The sequence below is a fragment of the Zootoca vivipara genome, chromosome 11, assembly GCF_963506605.1.
Source record: "Zootoca vivipara chromosome 11, rZooViv1.1, whole genome shotgun sequence".
NCBI lineage: Eukaryota > Metazoa > Chordata > Lepidosauria > Squamata > Lacertidae > Zootoca > Zootoca vivipara.
Genome location: NC_083286.1, coordinates 33,805,136 through 33,827,928, shown reverse-complemented (window position 1 = coordinate 33,827,928; position 22,793 = coordinate 33,805,136). Strand labels below are relative to the sequence as shown.

Sequence of the window (22,793 nt, the reverse complement as noted above, 5' to 3'; positions counted from 1 at the left end):
AATTCACATAACTTTGTAGCCCAGCATGTGTCTGGGTCTCTTTTAATTCTTTATGTTTTGTCTCGTCCCTTAGGTTTCGTCACAGCCCAAATTGCTTTTACTTGAGAGACTGGATCATCCACAGCTGGATCAGGCAATGCCTGAAGTTTGGGGCACAGGATAAAGCTTTGTACACTTTGCAAAATAAGGTGATGTTTTAACAAGACATTTTTCAAATGTTGTTAAACATACATAAGTTAGCTACATCTGAAACCTTTCTGTGAGCGTGTCTCCCATTCAGAAGACTGCATTCTTTGTTTACAATGAAAGTGTGGAATTTTAAATAAACTTCATGCAATCTGCTGTTTCCTTTTCGTAGTAGAGCTGACCAGCCAAATTTAAACAAGTCCCAGCTATTTCCAGGTGCGGGTGGGGAGTTAAACCCATGCTTTCATAATCTCCTGCTGGAATCAGTCAGATCTGAAAATGTTCTTTATTGTCTGGATTGTGCCCACCGCTTATTTTAAAGTTCTGTGTTGAATGAATTATTTAATTTATTCAGAGTATAGTATTGTGGAACCTGCTGTGAGCCTTGTAGGCAGCATCAACAAGATGTTTTCTACCCAACTCAGAAATGCTTTGAACAGGAGTGGGTAATAATTGCCTGTAGATAACCATCTTTGCATTCCCAGAGGCAGCATTTATTGTTTAGCTTTTTGGCTTCTCCTTTTAGCTTAGATTTTAAGTTGGTGGTGGATGATGTCTCCTGCTTTAGTGACGCAGAGACATTCTTATGTCTGCACACAGTCAAAGGAATTAGGTCTTGCTCCTAAGAGGACCAAAAGGCTTGTGGGGAAAATTCTTCAGGAACCATCCCCTTAAATCTACCGCTTGGCAAGAAACACAGTGAAATGACAGGCATCCCTGAGCACTCTTTGCCTGTGGCATAGAGTATAAAGGGCTCTTTCACACTGCACATCGCTAAATGTATCCCCATGCAATCTTACTGCAAGTTTTTAACTATAGGGAACAGTGGAAGAATGCATGCATACAGGTGGCTGGTTGCATGAATGCACAAGTTTCCGACTGCTGTTTCTGTGAAGCGTTTTTAAAACCCTGCCCTTCAGCTTTAAAGGCTCCCAGAGCACCTTCCAGATCGATGAAAAGCAAGACTTTGTGATGGTGAAGAAAAGCTGTGGCAGCAGCATCATTGCTGCATGTAGAGCTCTGTCTTCCTTCTTGTTAAAGGACTACCTTAAGAGCAGAGACATTGCTGTAAGTCGGCAAACGTAGCTTTACTAGGTTCTTTTGCCCCTGAAGAGCAAAGCTCAGAACAATCCATGCTACCAGTTTTGAACATCTGAAGGCCCAAGTGGATAGGCAATAAGGGATGAATGGCCAGCTACATGCAGTTGCAGTTTTCTACTTGCCTGGTCAGTATTGGGCAGTGGTATGTTCTCAAGGACATTCTTCATCCTGCTCCCATTTCAAGCAGTGAAAGAGAAAGAAAAGTGGGAGATTTACTGGTCCAGGCATCCCCTTGGCCTGTGTTACACTGTGTTACACTGTGTTACACAATCGTATCATAGTCCAAAATGAGATGAGATGCTAGAAGTATGACTGTTGTGCTTTCTGCTTGTTTTTTGCAGGTTCAATATGGAATTATCCCAGATTATTTTACCTTCAATATATTGTTGGATTCTTTTATAAAGGATGAGAATTATGAAGGTAAGTACGCATATGTCAGCTGCTGGTCATCATGATCTTCCCTGTTTCTTCATATTTATATATGGCCCCCTTTGGACCTCTTTCTATTCATCTGATTTGCCGTGGTTTATATGGGAGGAGCCAAAAAAAGTAAAGAACACTGAAACCCACCTTTCTACCGAGTCAGGACATTGATCCTTCCAGCTCAGTATTTTTGACATCAACTGGCACCAGTGTTTCAGAGTTTCCAGCAAGATTCTTTTCTCAACCCCAGTGCCAATCATGAGCCAGAGATCCTTTGCACGCCTAGTGCATCTTCTACTACTAAGCCTCTGTAGCCCTTCTGCAAGAGAGGAGGTAAAAATCGAGCAAGTGGAGGGTTATTAATGTAATCAAATCACCCAGTGCATTTCAACGAGGGTGGACTGAGAGTTCCTCTATATCAACATTATTTTCCAAAGTTTTTTAGCTGACATGGCCTCCTAGTGGAAAGTGCCATTCTTTCCTTAAGCACCTCTAAAGCCACTCGGGAAATAATTCCAGATGATACATCTTTCAAGAATTTGTGCATTGTTGCTCGTATTGATATGCTGTGCCCTCCAGCAAACATAGGGCTTGTTGTCAAGAGATCTTGCCTTAAGCTGATAGCCCCTGAATTCATTTTGGAGTTAGCTTTGATAACACAGTCCGTGAACTATTCTTTGATTAGGGTGCCTGTGAATTTAAAGTCCTTATGTGTAAAGTACTGTGGTCTTTGCCTCCCACTTGCATGCCATAACTCTTATCCCCTTAAGACAGTTCCTTAGCGGAACTGTTGCATAGATAAGATACACCAGCTTTGTGACTGCTTCCAGATGTTTTCCTTACGTGCCTCCTGGTTCTGCAAAAGGCAAATGAGTTCTTCTTCTGATGCTGAATTTTTTTGCACATCAAGTTTCTGCTGTAAAAGAGGAAAGCACATTCGTGTCTTTTGAAACTAATGTGGGAAGAAGCGTCTTGGCAAACCACTCCTTTAATTTTTAAAATGTTATGTTTATTGTTAGATGCGATGGCTGTGGTCACTGAGATAATGATACAGGAAAGTTTTGATGAAGTTTCTACACAACTTCTCTCACTCTATGTGATGTACAAATATTTGACAACCAAATCAGAACTTACGGTAAGCTGTGGCTCAGATGGTAAGATACATGAAGGGGTACGTGCTCCATTCATCTGACTAGTAGCTTCCATTACAGAAGAGTCAATGGGGGCCTGCCTGTATCAGAGAATATATTTTGCATGGTGGTGAAAACCAAGCACCAAATGTGACAGCAATGTTTGCTATTTTTAGTGGGAGGAAGAGAGGAATCTCGGAGCGTCCCTCTTCTTGGCAGGCCTGAAGCAGACGAACACGGTGGGATTCAGTTCCCAGCTGTATGGCTTAGCACTTCTTGGTAAGTTATATAGTGTTTAATTACAAGCACTTTACCGTGCTGCTTTATCAATTGATTTAAAGTAGCTGGATTAGTGAGATTCTTCAGTTTAAATTCTAATACAGCCTTTGATGGGTTGCAAAATTAGAACTAAATCAAGTTTTGTGTTTTGGCATGCAGTCCAAATAAATCAGAGATGTGTGAGATTCAAAAATCAACTGGATGTTGCTGCTGCTTTAAATTCCTGCTGAATGCATGAAAATCCCAGTTGGTTGAATCATAGAATTGTAGAGTCGGAAGTGACCACGATGGGGACCGTCTAGTCCAACCCCCTATAATGCAGGAGGCATCTTCTGCCCAATGTGGGGCTTGAACTCACGGCACTGAGATTAAGGGTCTTATGCTCTACCAACTGAGCTTTGTATGTATGAACCCTCCTTCCTGCCAAGTTCTTTCTCTTTCTACCCCCACCCATCACCCCCATTTTCTACTGGGCATGCAGCTAGTAAGAACATAAGAAAAGACTAGTCCAGCATCTTGCCTCCCAAAGTAGCCAAAAAGATACCTGTGGAAAGCCCACAAGCAGGACCTGAACATCATTCCTCTTTTTGGTGCTCCCCATAAACTGATACTCATAGATATACTGATGCCTCTGATACCAAAGTTCGCTTATTTATTCCTCATGCTCAGCTCAGAGGTTGCTAAAAACAGTCATCATAAAAATGCACAATTAAATATAACAGTAAAATAAAACATCGGATATTGTATTAACAGACAGTGATATGGCAGAGTAAAGTAATTCTGATTTTGTCCAGAGGCCAAAATGTGTTTTAAGTTGTTACTTGAACAACAAAAGAAACAAAAGGGAGTTTCACAGCATAGGTGCCACTACTTAAAAGGCCCTGCCATGTGTAGTAGCCCCATAGACCATGTCCATCGAAGGGAACCATGAGCAAGGCCACCTGGTATGGAGTGTGTGTGTGTTTGTGTAATTATCCTTTAAGTACTTGAGTCCTTAACTAGGACTAGTTGGGTTGTCTGTTTTTGTTTCTATTATGTATTTTCTGTTTTTTATATTGTGATTTTATGTTGTGGACTGCCCTGAGATCTACAGGTGTAGGACGATATACAACTTTAATAAAAAAAAATAGCAGTACTTGATAGCTGTATTAATTTGTCTAATCCCCTTTAAAAGACATCCAAGTTGGCAGCTATTGCTACATATTGTGACTCCCAATTGTGCTGTGAAGAAGTCCTTCCTTTTGCGGTTTTCTAACTACAAGCACCATGATCCCTAGCAGTAGGTGAAACTCTAGGCATCATTTGCTTCTGAGATGAGTCCTTGTGAGTCCTTTCTTCTGTATCAGACTAAGACCCTTTATTCCTTAAGAAGGGTGGGAGAGCAGAGCACCAGCAGAGGTTTGGTGTGGCGTTTATTTTGAATTGGGCCAAGCTTGAAGGAGGCAGGACCCAGCTCAGTATGGGACCAGATTTTTTCAGGTTGCGGTGCATTTTGAATTCACACCTTTAAAAACTTATTCTATCCCTAAAATAAAGAATGGTTTTCCATAGTTTCCTATTCACCAGAATACCAATAGCAAATATAAGAAGCTATATATATTGACCTGGAGGGAAAGGGAAGGGTGTCAACTCAAGAGCAATTCTTCGTCCTGTCTCTCCACATGATTCCATAAACCTACTGAAATTCCACACCTTTGGGAGGGAGGTTAATTCTGAGGCTACAGTGTCTGAAGTCCCCTGTTTCAACACCCTTCTTACGTTGTATTATGATTTTATTTCATACAAGGCTAAAAGTCCATGAAACTTTTGCCCTCCTCCATTCCTAGCTGTTAATGGCATGTTTACCCTTAGGTGCAATACAAAAAAAAAGTTGGATAGTTGCACTCTTTCTAAGTTTCACAGCTTGTTAACAATGATAATAATGCCCATGACAGGTCAGGAGAGGGGCGCTGATTCTGATTTTACCTGACAAAACTGCAGATGCAGTAGGAACTAAGATGAAAACTGCTGCAAATTGCCAGAACTGTTGGTTTGCTTTTCACTTGAGCTATTGATACATAAATGCATTCCTCTTCTCTTTGGCTACTGCAGACATATGTATGTATGTATGTATATTTAAATATAGGCCAGATAATTTAGGAAGGTGTTGCACTTAGCAAATCATTTTACTGTTGTGTGCTAGTGACCCTGCTGACATTGAGATTCAGAAGATCAAAAGCTATTTTCTGCTATGTCATGTATTCTGCAGTCTTGCCAGCTCTAATGGACTAGACCTTTGCAAAGAGTGAAAGACGTCTGTGGGCGTAGACTGGCCTGGAGCACCTCAGCAGTTTATATTTAGCCATCGCCCAATGAGCTTTTGTTTGCACACACATTCCTGTGCTTCTCTGCGGCCTCCCTGTTTGGGGAAGAGAGATGAAGGTGTGTCACAGTGGTTTTCATTGTTAGATGCACCTTTGTGATTAATGTAGACAGTTAAAGGTGATAGAAAATCCAGTAAGACGAGCAAGGCCACATCTGGAATGTTTAACATCAGTGATTGGGTTTCACCAGAAAGACAACAGCAAGGTATCCTGCTAATAAATAATTTTAGGTTAGCCATTGCTCAGGTTTTAATCCACACATAGTTACTTGAAGTGTTACAATTTTCATATGCAGGAAAGGTCTTTCAATATAGGAAAACAGGTATGTGCCTGAAGACACCTGTGTAACTTCCTGCGCTTGGGAAAACAGTAATATGTGTTGCAGCTCTTGGTGCTATGAGTATACAATAATCAAGGAAACCAAATATTGTCTCTAGGTAATAAAGGAGGCTAATATGTCATGTGCAAGTGAAGTCTAACACTATCCTCCAACTACCCTCACCATACACAATATTTTGAACATTGTTTGGCTCTTTCCAAGTTCAGGAAACTTACAGATATGATCAAGCAGAAAAGGAGACTGTAAGGATTCCCACTCCTCTAGCTGAAGCCTCCATGCTGTTCTTGAGGTCTACCTGACCCTCAGGAGGGGGTTTTGTTGTTGGGGGGGTTGTGAGGTGCAAGGGGGGGTTAATATGGCAGGAAAGAGACAGGAAGACTCCATTGTTGCTTTTTTGACTGACTTCTACTCATTTTCCAGGAACAGTACAAACAAGGACTATGTGAGGCCAAACTGAGGTGGGAACAAAAGCAGAGGTTTAACTCTTTCCTCCCACACCATTGTCCTTACAAAACTCTTCCCTTGGTGCTATGTTAATAGCAAACAAGTGGAGATTTTCATCAGGACCACAGCAGGGGAGAAAATAATTAAGCGTTCCCTTCCAACATGCTGTAGACCCAGGCGCCCTGGATCTGCTGTCCAAGTAAAGACACTGACATGATTCACAGTGATGTGTTTAGCATCTCGTCTACTTTGAGTACAGGAAAGATGCTTCCAATTTTAATGGTGCTTTCTACTTTAAATAATGCAGTAACATTCACAGTGTCTGTTTTAATAATAACAGGAAAAGTGGAGCTGCACAAGGGGCTACGAGCTGTGTACCACAAAATGCCGCTCATGTGGACCCCCGGGTACCTGAACAGAGCCTTGCAAGTGATGGAGAACGCGATGTTGCTTCCTGATGATACAAAGCTCTGCAAGGAAGCTGTAAGTGGAGAACTTGTGTTACAAAGCAGGGCCTTGTGTGTTTTTGAAAAACCTACGGGTTTTCAAAGGAGACCAGCAGCCTGGTGGCTACTACTGTTTACCCTAAGGTTTTGCATTGCTCAAACTTCTGTTGAACTGATTGCATTCAGTGGCATTTTTCTTCACCTTGAGGAGGAACGTCCTTTCCAAAAGGCTAGAGGTGCACACTTAGAAAGGGTGACTTATCGCTTTTCAGATTCTTGCTTCTGCTTCTAACTTGGAGGGTGCCAAAGAGGCAAAGTGCCTGGCAGAGTTTTCCTTTTCACCCTCCGCTCCTTATGTAGTGGGGAGAATAAATGGGGTATTCTGGACTCAAGTCAAAACACAGTATAGATTATTTATTTATACTGCTGCTAAGCAGCTTACAAATAAATAAATACTAAGCGTATAAACACACCCATAAAATAATTCAATCAAAGCATTAAAATAAACAACCATAGTTGAAATGTACAGTAAAATAACCCTGTTGAAAGAGTTAAAACAGCAAATAAAGCAGGATGTTCAAATCAGGGCACCAGGGTTTGTCTTTAGGAGCCCGTGGAATGCCCATGCTGATGGGGCCTCTCGTATTTCAGCAGGGAGAGTAAATAGAGAAATATTTCCACTGCCAACTTCTCTAGAGTTTTATGAAATAATCATTTCTCCTTTTGGCATGGGTGGGGAACCAGTGATGATCACAGCCAGAGGCAAGAGTGGGCAGAGAGAGGCATGCAACTCTTATCTTTGTGCAATAGGAAACATGCCAGCCATGTACACCAGTGGTCCTCAACCTTGGGCCTCCAGATGTTTTGAGACTACAGTTCCCATCATCCCTGACCACTGGTCCTGCTAGCTAGGGATCATGGGAGTTGTAGGCCAAAAACATCTGGAGGCCCAAGGTTGAGGACCACTGGTGTACACACACAAACGCAGGCAAGCAAGAGGCATTGTTGCAGATCAAGGGCACATTCCAGCCAAGCGAAACCACTGGAGGGTGTGCAGAAGGGCTGGAGACGGGTATGGACTTGGGAGGGGGCATGACCCAGGAGAGTCCTGGAGAACCACATCCACCGTACTCCTCACATGGCCTCACTGAGTGACCTTGAATGTGGCATTGACACAAAGGAAACAGGACCTACTAGTTCCTTGCAGGCTTCCTGTTCTTCTGCATTTCTGCCTTGTCCAAAATACAGCTTTTGCCCTGCCCTCTTCCATTGCAGAGTCAGCTCACCCCATCCCATCCAGGCCTGCCTTTCTCTCCTGTCCATTTTGAAAGAGAGGGAGCAGATAAATGAAACCGCTGAAAGTCAAATGAACACAATGAGCTCATGATGCATTTCAGCAAAACAGGAATTGAGATCCCAGTTGACTTTACATAAGCAGCATACAATAATCTCTTCCAATGTGCATGTAATAATTGTGGAATATTTGATTAATCTTCATTAAGAGCCTATGTGACCTGTCCAGAGCCAATCATAAAATCAATAGTAATTCCAGAAAGGCTGGGCTTAATCATATAGCTTCTCTCACTAACCGTGCAGGCAGTTCAAAAAAGAAAAACAAGTCATGCCTTTAATTTTCCAGGGTTTCATTTCAAAGCAATGGTAAAATAATTCACTGCTGATGCTATCAAATTACATTTTTTGTTTGTGCCTTTATGGTTTTAAAGTTTATGCATTCAGTCTACAGTAGACAGTCTTGGAGACCCTGAGCTATTTTTCTGCAGTAGGACCTGGAGAAAAAGATGTACAGGAAAGTCTTGAATTTGAAAAACAGTGAATTAGGGTATTGTCTACTTGGCCTTCTGTTTATGACCCTCTAGCATGGTTGCTCTTGTGTGGTCAAATTTGATCCATAAAGGTTAGTGTCACAGTGGCCTGGGTGGGCTACTTCAGAGTAACGACTCCACACGGCTCTGCATTTTATCTTTTTATTGGTGCTGCGTATTTACAGTGCTAAAGGCAGTACTATTTACAGAGACACATCTTATCCGCTTGAGTCAGAACCTCCGAATGGCGTTTGGCGCGTTTTTCTCCAGCATAACAACTTGGGGAGACCCAGCCTCTTCCCCCTACGTTTTCTGCGCAATTCCGGAGTTGGGGGAATGGGTCTGCCCCCCTTGCTTCCCTCTTCCTGTCCCACCTGGGACGATGGCTCCGCTACCCTGCCTGAGCCTCAGACACCACTTCCTGCTTCCCCACTTGAGTCGGAACTCTCCCTGCTTTCCCCTGCGCTCGGGGATGGGCTGGAACTCAGGAGGGGAGGGACTTCGCGATATCCCCTGTCCCTCACAGTTAGAAATGCCCCTCCTTTTTTAAACTAATAGGTGGTATTCTCAGGAATTTTAACAAGAACCCAGAAGCTGCATAAAAAGGCCCACAGGAGCAGTATATTGACCATCCCTGTAATTTAGGCAACAGTGATGCCCTTCAGTTTTTTTAAAACAGCACTTATCTTTTTCTCAATTCTGTTGCAAAGATTGATGTTCTGGCAGCCACTTTGCAGCCCATCCCTGTGACGGAAGTTTCTCCAGAGGACACCAAGGACTCAGAAGAAACACCAAAGCAAGCACAACTGGAAGAAGCAGAGACGTCACGACTGCCTGAGTACTTGAACCGATTTGGGGTATGCAGCTTCTCAGCTTTCCCTCTTCCCAGCTGGTTTTAATTAGCACTAATGTCTATAGCAAAAAAAGAAAATAGTACACCTTTCTTCTTCTTTGTTCTGTGACACTAAGGCTCCATTGGTGTCCCGCCAGGAATGCCATTGGGGCTTTTGGATGCTGACCTTGAATTCATAGAATCCTAGAACTGTCAAGTTGGAAGGGACCACCAGGGTCATCTAGTCCAACCCCCTGCCGTGCAGGAATCTTTCTCCCAATGTGGGGCTCGAACCCACGACCTAGAGATAAGACAAGATAATCTTTATTGCCATTGCCCCCCCTGCGGGAACAACGAAATTACTCGGGTACTCCATCCACTCAAATAAGGCACTCCACATACCGTATATTCCGGCGTATAAGACGACTGGGCATATAAGACGACTTCCAACTTTTCCAGTTAAAATATAGAATTTGGGATATACTCGCCGTATAAGAAATATGACCCGGCGTATAAGACGGCCCCTGACTTTTGAGAAGATTTTCCTGGTTTAAAAAGTAGTCTTATACGCAGGAATATACTGTAAATTAAAAATAACTACAAAACATTAATTAAACAATACAATACGAAATGACAAGTAAAAATAAGATGACTTCAAAGTTCAGCCTTTCCATTTAAGGCCGGAATTGCTCTAGAGAAGGAACTGTTCTTGAGACGGCTCGTTCTCGCCTTCATTGTTCTGTATCTCCGTCCCGATGGTAGGAGCTCGAAGACACGGTGACCAGGATGCAATGGATCTCTGGATATGTCTAATGCATTCCTGTGGCACCTGGTGATATAGATTTGTTCTAAGGCGGAGAGTGAGAAGCCAATAATGCCCTCCGCTGTTTTAGAGATTAAGAGTCTCATGTTCTACCAACCGAGCTATCTTCTTACTACTTCAGACTGGAAATTGCCTTTCTAAAAAGTGTCCCTTGTCTGCTGCCTGGCTGCAGGGATGTTATTTTTGCATTTCATACATCAGACTTGGTAAACCAAACTCCTGCTAACTAAAATGGAGCGTCACTCCTGATGAGTTGTTTGATCTTGCATCCATGGGCACAGCTTAGATGCATTCCCCTCTTTGGGTCAATGCAGGTTTGATAGGTTTTCCCCCCTTATGCAGCCTGCTACTGACTGTAAGAAAGCAGTTGCAATTTTGGTCCTGTGTTTAGTTCTAAGAAGGTCCACTAAACGAGTAAATGAGATGGTATGCCTGGGGTTTTTGTTTTGTTTTGAGGCCCAGCCTTTCCCTGCATTCCCTTTCCCTCATTGTGGTTTTTGCTTGATTTATCCCCCTGTCACTGGGGAAAGCACCCTTTTATAGAAATGGCACAGAGAGTGTTCTACAGATTTATACCTACAGTGTTGTTCTAAGGCTCTGTTCCTTGGTGAGGTGCTTGTGTCTTGGCCGGTTTGCTGAATGAAATGTGCAGCTCAATCCTGCATATGTTTACTCAGAAGTATGCCCCGCAGATTTCCGTGAGACTTGCCACACAGAGACTGAGCTAAGAATCAGAAAATTTCTCCCTAGTTCAAATCTCGTCCCTGCCATGAATTCGCATGGGGAAATTTGTTTTCTCTCAGCCTCAGTTCCACGCTCCCTCAATCTGCAACCCTTACAGAGATTTTGCGAGGATTATGTGCATGTGAAGATAACTTGAAGACTGGAATGAATTGTACAGATGTTAAACATTTTCATTGGGTGTGCATAGGAATGGAGGCTTCATTTCTTTCTGAAATGAACCAGGGAGGGATGCTTGCGAGAAAGTTATCTGATTACATCGTAGAGGAGGTAAAAAGAAAAGCTTTTTATTTGTGAGCCTGTAAGAGACCTGGTGGGCTGGTTAGTATAGGCCGACAGTAGATGATAAGGAAGTTTCCCCCCCAGTGGTAAAATGTGAGAACAGGGATGGGGAGCCTGTAGTCCTCTTACATTTTGAGCTATATCTACCATTACCCTTTGCCATTGGCCATGCTGGCTAGGACTGATGGGAGTTGGAGTCCCACAGCATCTGGAGGGGCCACACATTTCCTGCCCCTGGATTAAAGCTATATAGTTAGCATCTTATTTTGTATCTTTTGAGTTCTGCACCGTTTTGCCCAAGTAATCCTTTTCTCAGCTTTGCAAATGATGCATTGCCAGCCTACAGAAATGTGATAGTCTGCCCACCCCTATGCCTCTGTCTCAAGACAAGCAGTAGGTTTGATAACATGCATGCTTGGAAGGAATTGTAGCTTCCAGTGACTCAGTATGCAGCTGATTTTTATGTAAAGGTAAATGTAAAGGGACCCCTGACCATTAGGTCCAGTCGTGACCGACTCTGGGGTTGCGCGCTCATCTCGCATTATTGGCCGAGGGAGCCGGCGTATAGCTTCCAGGTCATGTGGCCAGCATGACAAAACCGCTTCTGGCAAACCAGAGCAGCACATGGAAACACCGTTTACCTTCCCGCTGTAGCGGTTCCTATTTATCTACTTGCATTTTGACGTGCTTTCGAACTGCTAGGTTGGCAGGAGCTGGGACCAAGCAACGGGAGCTCACCCCGTCACAGGGATTCGAACCGCCGACCTTCTGATCAGCAAGCCCTAGGCTCAGTGGTTTAACCACAGCGCCACCTCTAATGATCCACCTCTAATTACGGTATTCTGTGAACAGCTTCTACCAGGCCAGAAACACTTGAAGCTGAAAGGGCAGGCGGGTGGTTTGCAGGGTCATTCCATGCCCCTTCCCTGAAATTTCAGCTTTCATTAAAGGTAAAAATAAGTTTCTGTTCCTCTTACTTGCCGAGATTAATGAAAAATGTGGAGGCCACATTCTTCCCAATGACACAGTAAGAAGCTGCCTTGCATTATTTCTATGCTAAGGAGTGCAAGGCATAAGGATAACTGTCAGGCTATAGACTAAACTTAATGTTTAATATTTATAAAGTTAAAATGCATTTTGTTAACGCTTTATATAAGTTGCATAACTTTTTCATCTATTTTGCTACTGGCATTTGGGCTTTGGGTCTTCTCACTGATCCACACTCCTCCAGACATGCCCCTCTAGGCCCCCTCACGGCAGAATGGTCTGGCTCTCTGGGAAGATTGCTCAAAGCCGTGTCTCTCACACTCTGCCCACAAAGCCAAAGGAAGAGCAGCAGGACTAGCACAATTTAAAAAATGAGACTCAGATAGCAGTTGAGCAAGGTTTAATGGTATGTTTGTTCAGCAAGATGCCCAGCGTGATGGCTCAGTTCCTTTCCGAACAAGGTCACTTTTCTAAACAGGATATAATTTCCACTCAACTAAATACAGTTCATCTTCTTTTTTCTTCTTTCCAATTTGCATTATATTATTTGTACAAGGGTACAGTCCCCTGCTATTGGACACTGAGATGTGCAAATGCTTTTATGTCAGGAGAGTGAAAGGTTCAAGAGGATTACTTATGGAGTGGGGGAGGACTAATGGCAATTACTTCGAAGAAAATAAATCTGGCAGTTGGTTTATGCAGCCTCAGCCCTGCAGCCAGAGAAGAGTTGGAAGTGATCATCCCATGCCGGCCCTGATCCTCAGATGGACCACTATGTTGTTTTTAAATTTTATTTTAAATAAAATTGTAGCTGCACTGGCCAGTTCCATTGCAGTCCCCAACAGCTACCCCTGCCATTCCATTGAATCAGCACAGCCTATCTCAGAAGCAGTCCACCTATTGGCTTGGAGTGAATTCCTGTCCTACCTATGGCAATATCCCTTGCATTTTATGGCTTAGGCTTATTGCTGCCACCATTCTTCCTACCTTATTTACCACTTCCTTCAAGGGAGATGGTACCTTCCCCTCTTCCAATGATGCATTCTTCTTTGGCGATCACTCGTAGCCGAGTAAGATTGTCTTCCATAAACACAGTTTTAACAATGAGTCCATAAGTGACTGTGGAGGCCAATTCCACAGTCGTTCCACAGTGGGGACACGGGTTTCCGGGCGGGAGTTGATCACAGTGAGGGTTTGCCAACCGTGCCTTCCTCTTAGCACATTTCTCTCTTTCATCCTGAATTCGAGCGTCTTAATTGCCCCCTGAACCCACCCAGTCAATTCCCTTTAGCTAGTTCAAAAGAAACCTAGATGGACAGGGGTCAAGGGGGAACATCAGTGCTGTAGACACACCTCAATTGTACATGCTCTTAAACTATGGCAGAGGCTTGACAGGCATATGTCAAGAATGCTTTGATGGTGTTTCCTGCTTGCCAGGGGGTTGGACTGGATGGCCCTTGTGGTCTCTTCCAACTCTATGATTCTATGATCCTGCTGCGTCTGGATCTCTGATTTTGTCCTCAAAGTTTCCTAGAAGTTTGTTATAGCAGATTGCTCACAGTGTGGATAACAGAAGTACACAACAGCATTCCTGATACTTCACAACTGCATCTGCTTTCACTTTTCTAAGCGTTTTTAATCAAAAGTCCTAGAAACTCTGCTGTTATTTTCTTTTTTTAAAAAAAATAAGAGTCATACAAAGTAAGGCAGAATGTAGCTAGACCAAGATATATCAAAGAAGCATTTCGGTTAAACGCGTTGCAGACTTTTTATGGGAAATCGGGTTGGCAAAAACGGAACTCCACAGTGCCATCTGGTGTCACAGTATTAGAATGCATAAACAACACATATAAAGTCCTATGGCAGAGTTATATACAGGTGGCTTCCAGCCAGCCCACCTAAAACTTGTTTCAGTTGCCATTATGTATCATTTCTATAGAACCTGCCAGCATACTGAACTGGATTTTCCATATTCCAGTAATACTGCTCTGAAACACTCCAATATGGTGCAGTTCTCTTGTGAGTCTGGCCAACTCTGTGCATTTGTTTATCTTCGGGTTTTGCTCGACTGAATTCATCCATAGTCTGTTGCTTCAGCAAATAGTTTGGTGAAGGTCAATGGTCCAGGACATGACAAAATTGCTCTTTCCCTGTGGGAGCTGCCCGATGATGTTTCCTTGGGTGGGAGACCCAGGCAGTGGTTGCATAACAGACAGTTCTGCATTGCAGCGGCTACAAAGCTTTAGCTCTCTACTGCGTCCAGGCCCCACGCTGGAGGGTGGTTGTGAGTAAACATGGAAATGGAAATTGCATGGCTTATGGAAATTATAGGCTACATGAACTAAGAATGGGGGGAGTGGAGAAGCCCAGGAGGTCTTTGAAACAGCCTGTGTGGTAACTCTTGTTGACAGCAGGAATTGCAGTCTAGCGATACTCTCCTTAGTAGAACTGCCCTGTGGTTTGACAGGTTTTCCTCTTCTGTATTGCACATGAACCTCACAAGGGTGGGATTCAGTTAACTAGTCTCGTTAGCAGATGCCCACACAAGGACTTCTACTAGTGTAATGGGGCTCACCCACATTTCCTGGCTCAGGAGGGGAAACCCCCAGGAAAAACCCCAGACCAGCGTGCCACATGGAGGAAAAGGGGGTTGTTTGATATGGCAAGCTGAAAAGCACACACTAACAGAGGGATTGCCATAGCGCTACCTTGAGTTCCTTCCTCAGACTAGAACTGGGGAGACCAGGTTCAAGTCTCTACTTTGCTCAGTCACTATCTCTCAGCCTAAAGAGGATAAAATGGAAAGGGGGAAAGATTGAGCAATTTTCTAGCGCTCTGGGTCTTCAGCTTCCATTGGCCCCTGACATTCAGCTATGCTGACTCTCCCCCCCCCTCCAATAGATTTTTTATTAAAGCTTGGAAAAAAATTATATACAAAAGTTAATATCAAAGGCTCAGTATCTTTTTAGAATACCAAAAATAAGCTAATCTAAACACAAACCAAAAAAGAAAGGAAGGGGTGAAAGGGAAAAGAGGAAAGGGAGAAAAAACGAGAACTTCCAATTCTTCATCTGTCAGCTGGATATAAATATCCAAAACATTCACCCTGAAGTAACAGCCATGCTGGCATGAGTTGATGAGAGTTGTGAGTTCAGCATCTGGAGAGTTACACATTCTGTAGCCCTGATTGGTGCCATCCTGAATTCCTTTATGGGATAACAAATAAATATATAAATGAGTCCTGCTCACTGTGCATCTTCTTTCACCTCATTAATAGTCAGTCCTAGCTAACCTGTATCTCTCTAAATTATGGATATCTTCTAGTTTTGGTACAAAGGCACATCTGAGGATAATATTATTCCTGGTGAGCGACCAAGGATTTTTTTGCTGTTGTTTAAAGCGGGGCTGTTTAGAAGCTTCCGGCTGTCATATTGCATCCTTCCTAGCTAGGGCTGCTCTCTTCCCATTCATTTTCCTGGAGGCTTCTCCATTAGGGCAATTAATTTGCCTTTTGTCTGGGGAACATCAAGCTGTCCAGTAAAACTTCCATAACCACAAATGGCCCCGCATCTCAAAGCACTTAAGTGAATTAATATTTCTTTACGATGCATCGGGGCGTGTCACGAGAAGCACTACACTGCAGATAGAAGTGGAACTCTGCTGTGATATATTGCCCAGCTGCCTGGCCGAATCCTGCCTGCCTGCAACGGAGTACCCCCCACATGCAGCCCACCCTGGTGCACCCACACAAGCAGAACCAGAGCAAAGTAAAGGGGCTGCATCCAGCGAGCTGAGCCTGAAATCACGGGAGCCATTAAAAAGGGGGCCATAGAGGAATGTATGCTGGGCAGTTGCACAGGGGCTCGTGGGATCTATTTAGTATGCCATTAGGACAAGCCTATTTGAATGATTCCCATCTGTTGAGCGGAAGGTTAGCCAAAGCAACTCAGGGCGACTCCTCGGATCAGCAATGGGGATGGGGGTGGAGGGAGCCCTAGGATGTTTAGATTGCCGGCTGGCCATTCATCATTTGTTAGCATAACGAGTCTTTATTAATGATGTTTCTCAGTCATCATGCAAGTTCAGCTATCCTAGCACTTAGCAGAATTAAAGATTGATTCTTTTTTTTTGTTTCTGCTTTGTTATTGCTAAATCATAAAAATCTAGTCTATAAATTATTTCTGCCCCTTGCTTGTTCCATCACCCCACCTTTTTTTTCTTCTCTTTTTCTTTTGGGGAAGGAGGGAAGGAATGGAGAAGTGCTCCTTTACTGCAGCTGGCACGTTTTTCCAGGACAAAACACAAGTCAGCTGCAAGGTGCCGACTTGTAGAATTTCACATTCCAGTTCCGGGGAAAGAAGAGGGAGGAAAAGATTACACAGGCCGGGCAAGTGGATTGTTAATGTATTGAGACTGGTTGATTAGCGGTTTTCTTTCTTTCTTTCTTTCTTTCTTTCTTTCTTTCTTTCTTTCTTTCTTTCTTTCTTTCTTTCTTTCTTTCTTTCTTTCTTTCTTTCTTTCTTTCTTTCTTCCTTCCTTCCTTCCTTCCTTCCTTCCTTTCTTCCTTTCCTTTCCTTTCCTTTCCTTTCCTTTCCTTTCCTTTCCTTTCCTTTCCTTTCCTTTCCTTTCCCCCTCACCCCTGCTACGACAGGAGCTGAATTCTAAGCTGCAGTCGCTTGGCAAGGTGGAATCTGCAAGCTTGTTGACACTGACCACCCAGCTTGTCGAGGAAAAGCAGCCAGCATTTGAAGTGGAAGACATTGCAAAACACAAGGAAAAGCTGAAGGAGTGGGAGCAAGAGCGGACGCTGCTGACTGAAAGGGAGAGACAGTTGAGGGAAAAGGCCAGGCAGGAGCTGGAAGCCCAGAATGCAGCAAAAGCATCTCTTTAACGCAGAAGATCAGCTTAGCAGCTCTGTTGTGATGTGGCCTTGACTGTATACAGATGAAACCTTTCCAGATCCATCTTGTAGCAAAAGTGCTTCTTCCCCACCCCCTTTAAAACCACTGTAATTATGATTGAAGGCCTCAGTTTTGCCTGTTATGTGTTATGTCTACCTGTTGTCTAATAAAGTGATTCATTTCTAAAACAGGCTGGGTGAGACAGTACATTCCAAATGCTCTGGCCACAGTCAGTATCTGATGTTTTTTTAAAAAAATACCAACAGGAGTTCAAAATGTTGTCTGCTTGCTTTGTTCGAGGGATCACAAGCAGTAACCAGGCGAGTTAAGATCTGGAGTCTTCTTCTTTGGAGGCAGCACACATAAAAACCACCTTGTATCAGGTCAGACCATCTCAGACTGATTGCAGCACCCCAGGGTTTCAGGCAAGGGTCTTTCTAGCCCTGCTGTTAGGCATCTTGGCCATTGGAAGCCATCACCATGTGTTGAGCTGCTCTCTTCTCCATGCCCTGTCAATAGGGCAGCAGGAGGCTAGATCAGCTGGTAAAGGACCGTAGGTACTTCCCTGTCCAGAGGGCATTCCACAAATGGGGGCTGTGATAGAAAAGGTTTTGTTTCTTCCAGAAGTTGACCTGGCCTACCTTTAAGATGGAATCTGCAGCAGGGCATCACCTGTAAAAGTTCATTCAGGAGAAGCCATTGCTCCAGGGTTAATAGGACACAGGCCTTTTTGGTGGTGATTCCACAGGTATGTAATCTCTCTCCAGCCTTTTAGATGCCGGGTGAAAACCCACCATTTTTTTGTTGGGTTTTTAGAAGCTTTTCACAGGCATTTATAGCACCACTACTTGAGAGTTACTATTGGGGCTAAATGTACCCATAATCCCAGTGAGCAAGATGGATTGATACTCTTTCACAGCTCTATGGCTTGGACCAGCGTTTCTCAACCGCTGTTCCGCGGCACACTACTGTGCCGTGAGACGCTGGCTGGTGTGCTGCGATGTGCGGCGGCGAGAAGGGCGATTTGCAGAACTACCATACCTATGTGCGGAGAACCTTCTCAGCGTGGCTGCGTTTGAGCGCGCCCTTCACAAGATGGCGGCGATTCCTGTCATAACCCGCCTGCCCCGCCCGCACCACCACCACTCTCCGCTCTCTCTTTTATCTCTATGGTTCCTCCTCGAGCGTCCCTTTGACTTAGTTGTCTATGGTCTTCCGCACCCAATCGAAAGCCGTCGAGCGCTCCCCCTCCCCTACTCACCATCTCTGCAGCCGCAACCTCAGCCCAGACCCCCCAGAGAGGAAAAAGCAGCAGAACCCCCAGTATCCCAACATGCACCACAACCTCGGGACGGCCCAGCCGGGTTCGACAGGAGGAGCGGAGCCACGTGGAAATGAAACGATGCATTTTGTAACGCATAAAAATCGCACAGGGACTCCATAGGTGCAAAGAGAAGAGCCTCTTTTGTCCAGCCAGCATCCAAACTGTCACTCTGTCAGGGAGTGAGCGGCCTCTTCGGCGAGGAGCACGTGCTGGCAGAGAAATCAGCGGCTTGTGAAGCCTTATTACAGGAGATTGCAACCAACACAGCAATTGGCAAGTGTTTCTAAGACTTACAGTCATAATTATAGTCAATATAGGGCGGCACAGAGTTAAAATTTTTAACTTTTTTTATGGTGGTGTGCCGCGTGATTTTTTTCACGGAACAAGTGTGCCGTGGCCCAAAAAAGGTTGAGAAACACTGGAGCCTTGGACAAACAAAAATGTCCAGATTATGTGCGTACAGAGTGAATGTTCTTGCAGTTCGTTTTCTATCTTTTCTGTTGGCTGTTTGCCCCTTGCTGTGGCTGTGCTTTCCAACCCACATAGTAGTCTATGTGCACAACTATAAACATGGTAATTAGGCCTGTCACGATACATCAGGCCCTACTCTCAGTGCACAAGATCAGCTTCGTTGGCCCCACGTTTCCTGTGTGATAATGGACCTTTGTGGGATGGAGCTACTCTGGAGTGGCAAATCTGTCACTCCTGTAAGGTAAACCTGAACTTTTGGGACTCTGGAACCTTTATACTTGTTTTGCAGGCTGCATCATATTAATAACTACTATTAAAGATACCGGTTTTGGGGTGAAGCCTGTCTGCTAAAGCTTTGACTCTTCTTCATTTCTTCAGTCTTACAGTAATTGTAGTGTTCCACCTCCTATAGGTAAAGGGACCCCTGACAGCTAAGTCCAGTCGCAAATGACTGGGGTTGTGATGCTCATCTCGTTTTACAGACCGAGGGAGCTGGCGTTTGTCCGCAGACAGTTTTTCCGGGTCATGTGGCCAGCATGACTAAGCCGCTTCTGGTGCAACGGAACACCGAAACCAGAGCAGTGCACGGAAACGCCATTTACCTTCCCTCTGGAGAAGTACCTATTTATCTACTTGCACTTTTTGACGTGCTTTCGAACTGCTAGGTTGGCAGGATCTGGGACTGAACAACAGGAGCTCACTCTGTTGCAGGGATTCGAACCACCGACCTTTTGATCTGCAAGCCCAAGCCTCAGTGGATTAGACCACAGCGCCACCCGCTTCCCTTCTGTTCACCTCCTATAGAAGAATATATTTAGCCTTCTTGGGTGTTTTCTTGTTCCGAAAACTTCACAACCAAATAAGCTGATTGTCTCTCCCCCAAACCTTCCGTGAGCCCCCACTGCTCATTTCAGACTCCCTTTAAACCTTTTCCTTTCTACTCACATACTTAATATATATGTCCTGCCTGGGTCAACTGTTAAGCCAAGCTTACTACAGAGTGGGGCTTCCACTTTGGACCTGGGTCACTGAAGGCTCCTTGGTGTGGGGAGAGAAATCATCTAGCTCCATGGATGCTTCTCAGTTGGGAGATAAGTGCTGGGTGAGGACATCTGATCTGTGCATATGGTGTCTCCTGCCGCTGCCTCCAGTTGTTCCAGATCCCTTGAGGACGACCATTGTATAGTCCACACTGACATGCAATATTCACAGTAGAATAAGTTTCTGGTGGAAATAGAACCTGCAATTTTTCAACAAAATGTACACATTTTTTGCATCCATCTGTCTCGGGAGGAGTGCACCTTTGGGGGGTAAAGTCAAACTGTTGGAAGGTTGCAGTGCTTGCTGTGGCTGTAGAGACCAATACAGGAGTGGCATGTATTGTTGCAGCTGGGGCAGATGAAGGTGTCTGGTTGTGCTGCTGCAGACGCACCACAACGTTTCTTCTTTCTGCGCTCCTTTCAGCAGTCATTTCTCCTCTGGTCACTGAAATGGATACACAACCTGTCTGTCTCTAGGCACTGCAGTCATCCACATAAGGATGATGTAATCCACAAGCAGAGAACTCGGGCTACACAATGGAGTTTGCTGCTTTGCATTTGTCTACTTTTCACTGGGTGAGAGAACTTGTGGATGCTACTCATTTGCCTGGCAGATTAATCCTACCCTTTTGAGATGCAAATTTTACTACTAAAAGGAAGATGCTAAGCCAGCCCTTATGCGGTCTGCTGTGCAGGTGCTATTACAGGAATTAACAGCCATGCCTTCTTGTTTACATAATGATGTGTTTATTATTCTGTGCTCCAGCATTTCCAAAGATGTCTGGGGAATTTCTGCCTGTGGTTACAGGTTGCACAGAGACTAGGTGCCACAAAGCTCCAGATTCTCTGCTTCCTCTAGCAACTTCATACCCTCCACAGGGAGTGCCCTTTACAGCCTCTTTCAGATACCATAAGCACCATGATCCTCAAAAACTTCTCTCACAGCAGTAACAAGTTTAGCATGGCTCTCGATGCTGTTAATGTGAGCAGCACATTTGCACATTAGCATTGTGTTAATGGACAATGAAGGCCATAGGAGAAATCTGGCCCTGTTTAGCCCAGCAAAGCTCTCGGCCAATTCAGAAATTACCTGATTCTGTGTATTTATTCCACATGTTTAAATGGTTACCTACACACCAATAAATGTAGGATCAGAGATGGCCTGTTCCTGTTCCTTTAAGAAAAGCTTGGTTTTTCTCAGGGCTCTATAAGGAAAGCATTACATAGCAGAGAGATAAACTTCCCCACTTCCAGCTCTCTGCAGAGCATGCTTCGGTTAACAATCATAGCTGCACGGGGCTGCTGAAAAGTTTTGGTAGCCCTGGTTTGGCCTTGGGTTCAGGAAGTGCATTTAGTATTGTGCAAAGTGACAGGCACATAGAACGGGCTGCATATGTGTGTAATTTATTTCGACCATAAATAGTAATGGACCAGCAATACTGCTGGTTGACCATTTGCATGACTCAGCCAGTTTTGTAGAATGTGAACATTTTTGTGGAGATCACTGAGTAACGGCATAAAAGTTGAGGATGAAATAAATGCCCAGTGCTATAGTATTCGATCTATTTGTTTGGTTTTGGCCTTTCTTAAAGTTGGAGCAATAATCCTGTTTTATGAAGACATGCATACTTGTACTACAAATTAATTGAAGAGCTTTTACGGATTCAGTAGTAATAATAATACAGTGATACCTCTACTTACGAATAACTCTCCTTACGAATGTTTCTACTGATGAACGGAGCTCCGTCTGCCATCTTGGATGCTGTTTAGATAGGATTTTTTCTACTTACGAATTTTTAGATACCGTAGGATTGCTTCGACTTACGAATTTTTTTCTCCCAATGCATTCCTATGGGATTCGACTTACAATTTTTTTCGACTTACAAATGTGTGTTTGGAACGCATTAAATTCGTAAGTAGAGGTACCACTGTACACATGATTACTGGAAGAAAGTTCTCCTGTGTTCAGTGGGACTTGTTGCTAGGCAAGTGTGCTTAGGGGTAGCTGTATCTGTCAATTGCAGTTTCCTAATACAGTACACACATTTTTGTAAGTATCCTTGTACATTCTTTTTTGTGCATTTTCTTTTTTTGCCCCAATTTTGGGATGCACTACTAAATTCAGATATGGGACGCAGGTGGCACTGTGGGTTAAACCTAGGGCTTGGCGATAAGGTCGGTGGTTCGAATCCCTGCGACAGGGTGAGCTCCTGTTGCTCGGTCCCAGCTCCTGCCCACCTGGCAGTTCGAAAGCACGTCAAAGTGCAAGTAGATAAATAGGTACTGCTACAGCGGGAAGGTAAACGGCATTTCCATGTGCTGCTCTGGTTTGCCAGAAGCGGCTTTGTCATGCTGGCCACATGACCTGGAAGCTGTACGCCGGCTCCCTCGGCCAATAATGCGAGATGAGCGCCGCAACCCCAGAGTCAGTCACAACTGGACCTAATGGTCAGGGGTCCCTTTACTTTTACTAAATTCAGATAAGTGCAAATTTCTAAGGATTAGCTCTATTCTGGTTTATAGAAGCATCTATTAGGTAAGTTCATATTAAAATGCAGACTGTTTTAATTTCTCCTCCATACCTAGCTGTGCACAGGATTGTAGCCTCAGCCTTTTTCCTCTTTTTATAAGTTGTGGAATGTATTCTTCCATCCATAGGATTCATGAGCTGCAGATGGATAAGCAAGGAGTTTGCTATAGAAAGAACACGTGTCTCTTTGGGGGGAGGTGGTGGTATTCCTTTGTGGGGTTTCTGGTTCTTGTTTTTATCATGTATTTTGTGGTTTTATATTGTATTTTTATGTTGTGAACCGCCCTGGGATCTGCGGGTGAAGGGCAGTATACAAATTAAACAAAT

General features: G+C 44.1%; 1 protein-coding gene across 2 annotated transcripts in view; it reads left to right on the top strand.

Annotated features, from left to right (window-relative positions):
* Nucleotides 1-18,152, top strand: part of MRPS27 (mitochondrial ribosomal protein S27) — a 55,005-nt gene extending 36,853 nt beyond the window's left edge. Inside the window, exons 5-11 of one of the 2 annotated variants that reach the window (XM_035099793.2) lie at nt 74-188; nt 1,629-1,707; nt 2,730-2,845; nt 3,017-3,119; nt 6,607-6,749; nt 9,246-9,392; nt 16,852-18,152. In XM_035099793.2, coding sequence (XP_034955684.2) covers nt 74-188; nt 1,629-1,707; nt 2,730-2,845; nt 3,017-3,119; nt 6,607-6,749; nt 9,246-9,392; nt 16,852-17,091 — 943 coding nt within the window. In that variant the 3' untranslated portion in view covers nt 17,092-18,152. Of the gene's footprint in view, nt 1-73; nt 189-1,628; nt 1,708-2,729; nt 2,846-3,016; nt 3,120-6,606; nt 6,750-9,245; nt 9,393-16,441; nt 16,667-16,851 lie in introns of those variants that run through there. The other variant, XM_035099794.2, reaches the window with a different exon arrangement.
* The last annotated feature ends 4,641 nt before the right edge of the window (nt 18,153-22,793 follow it).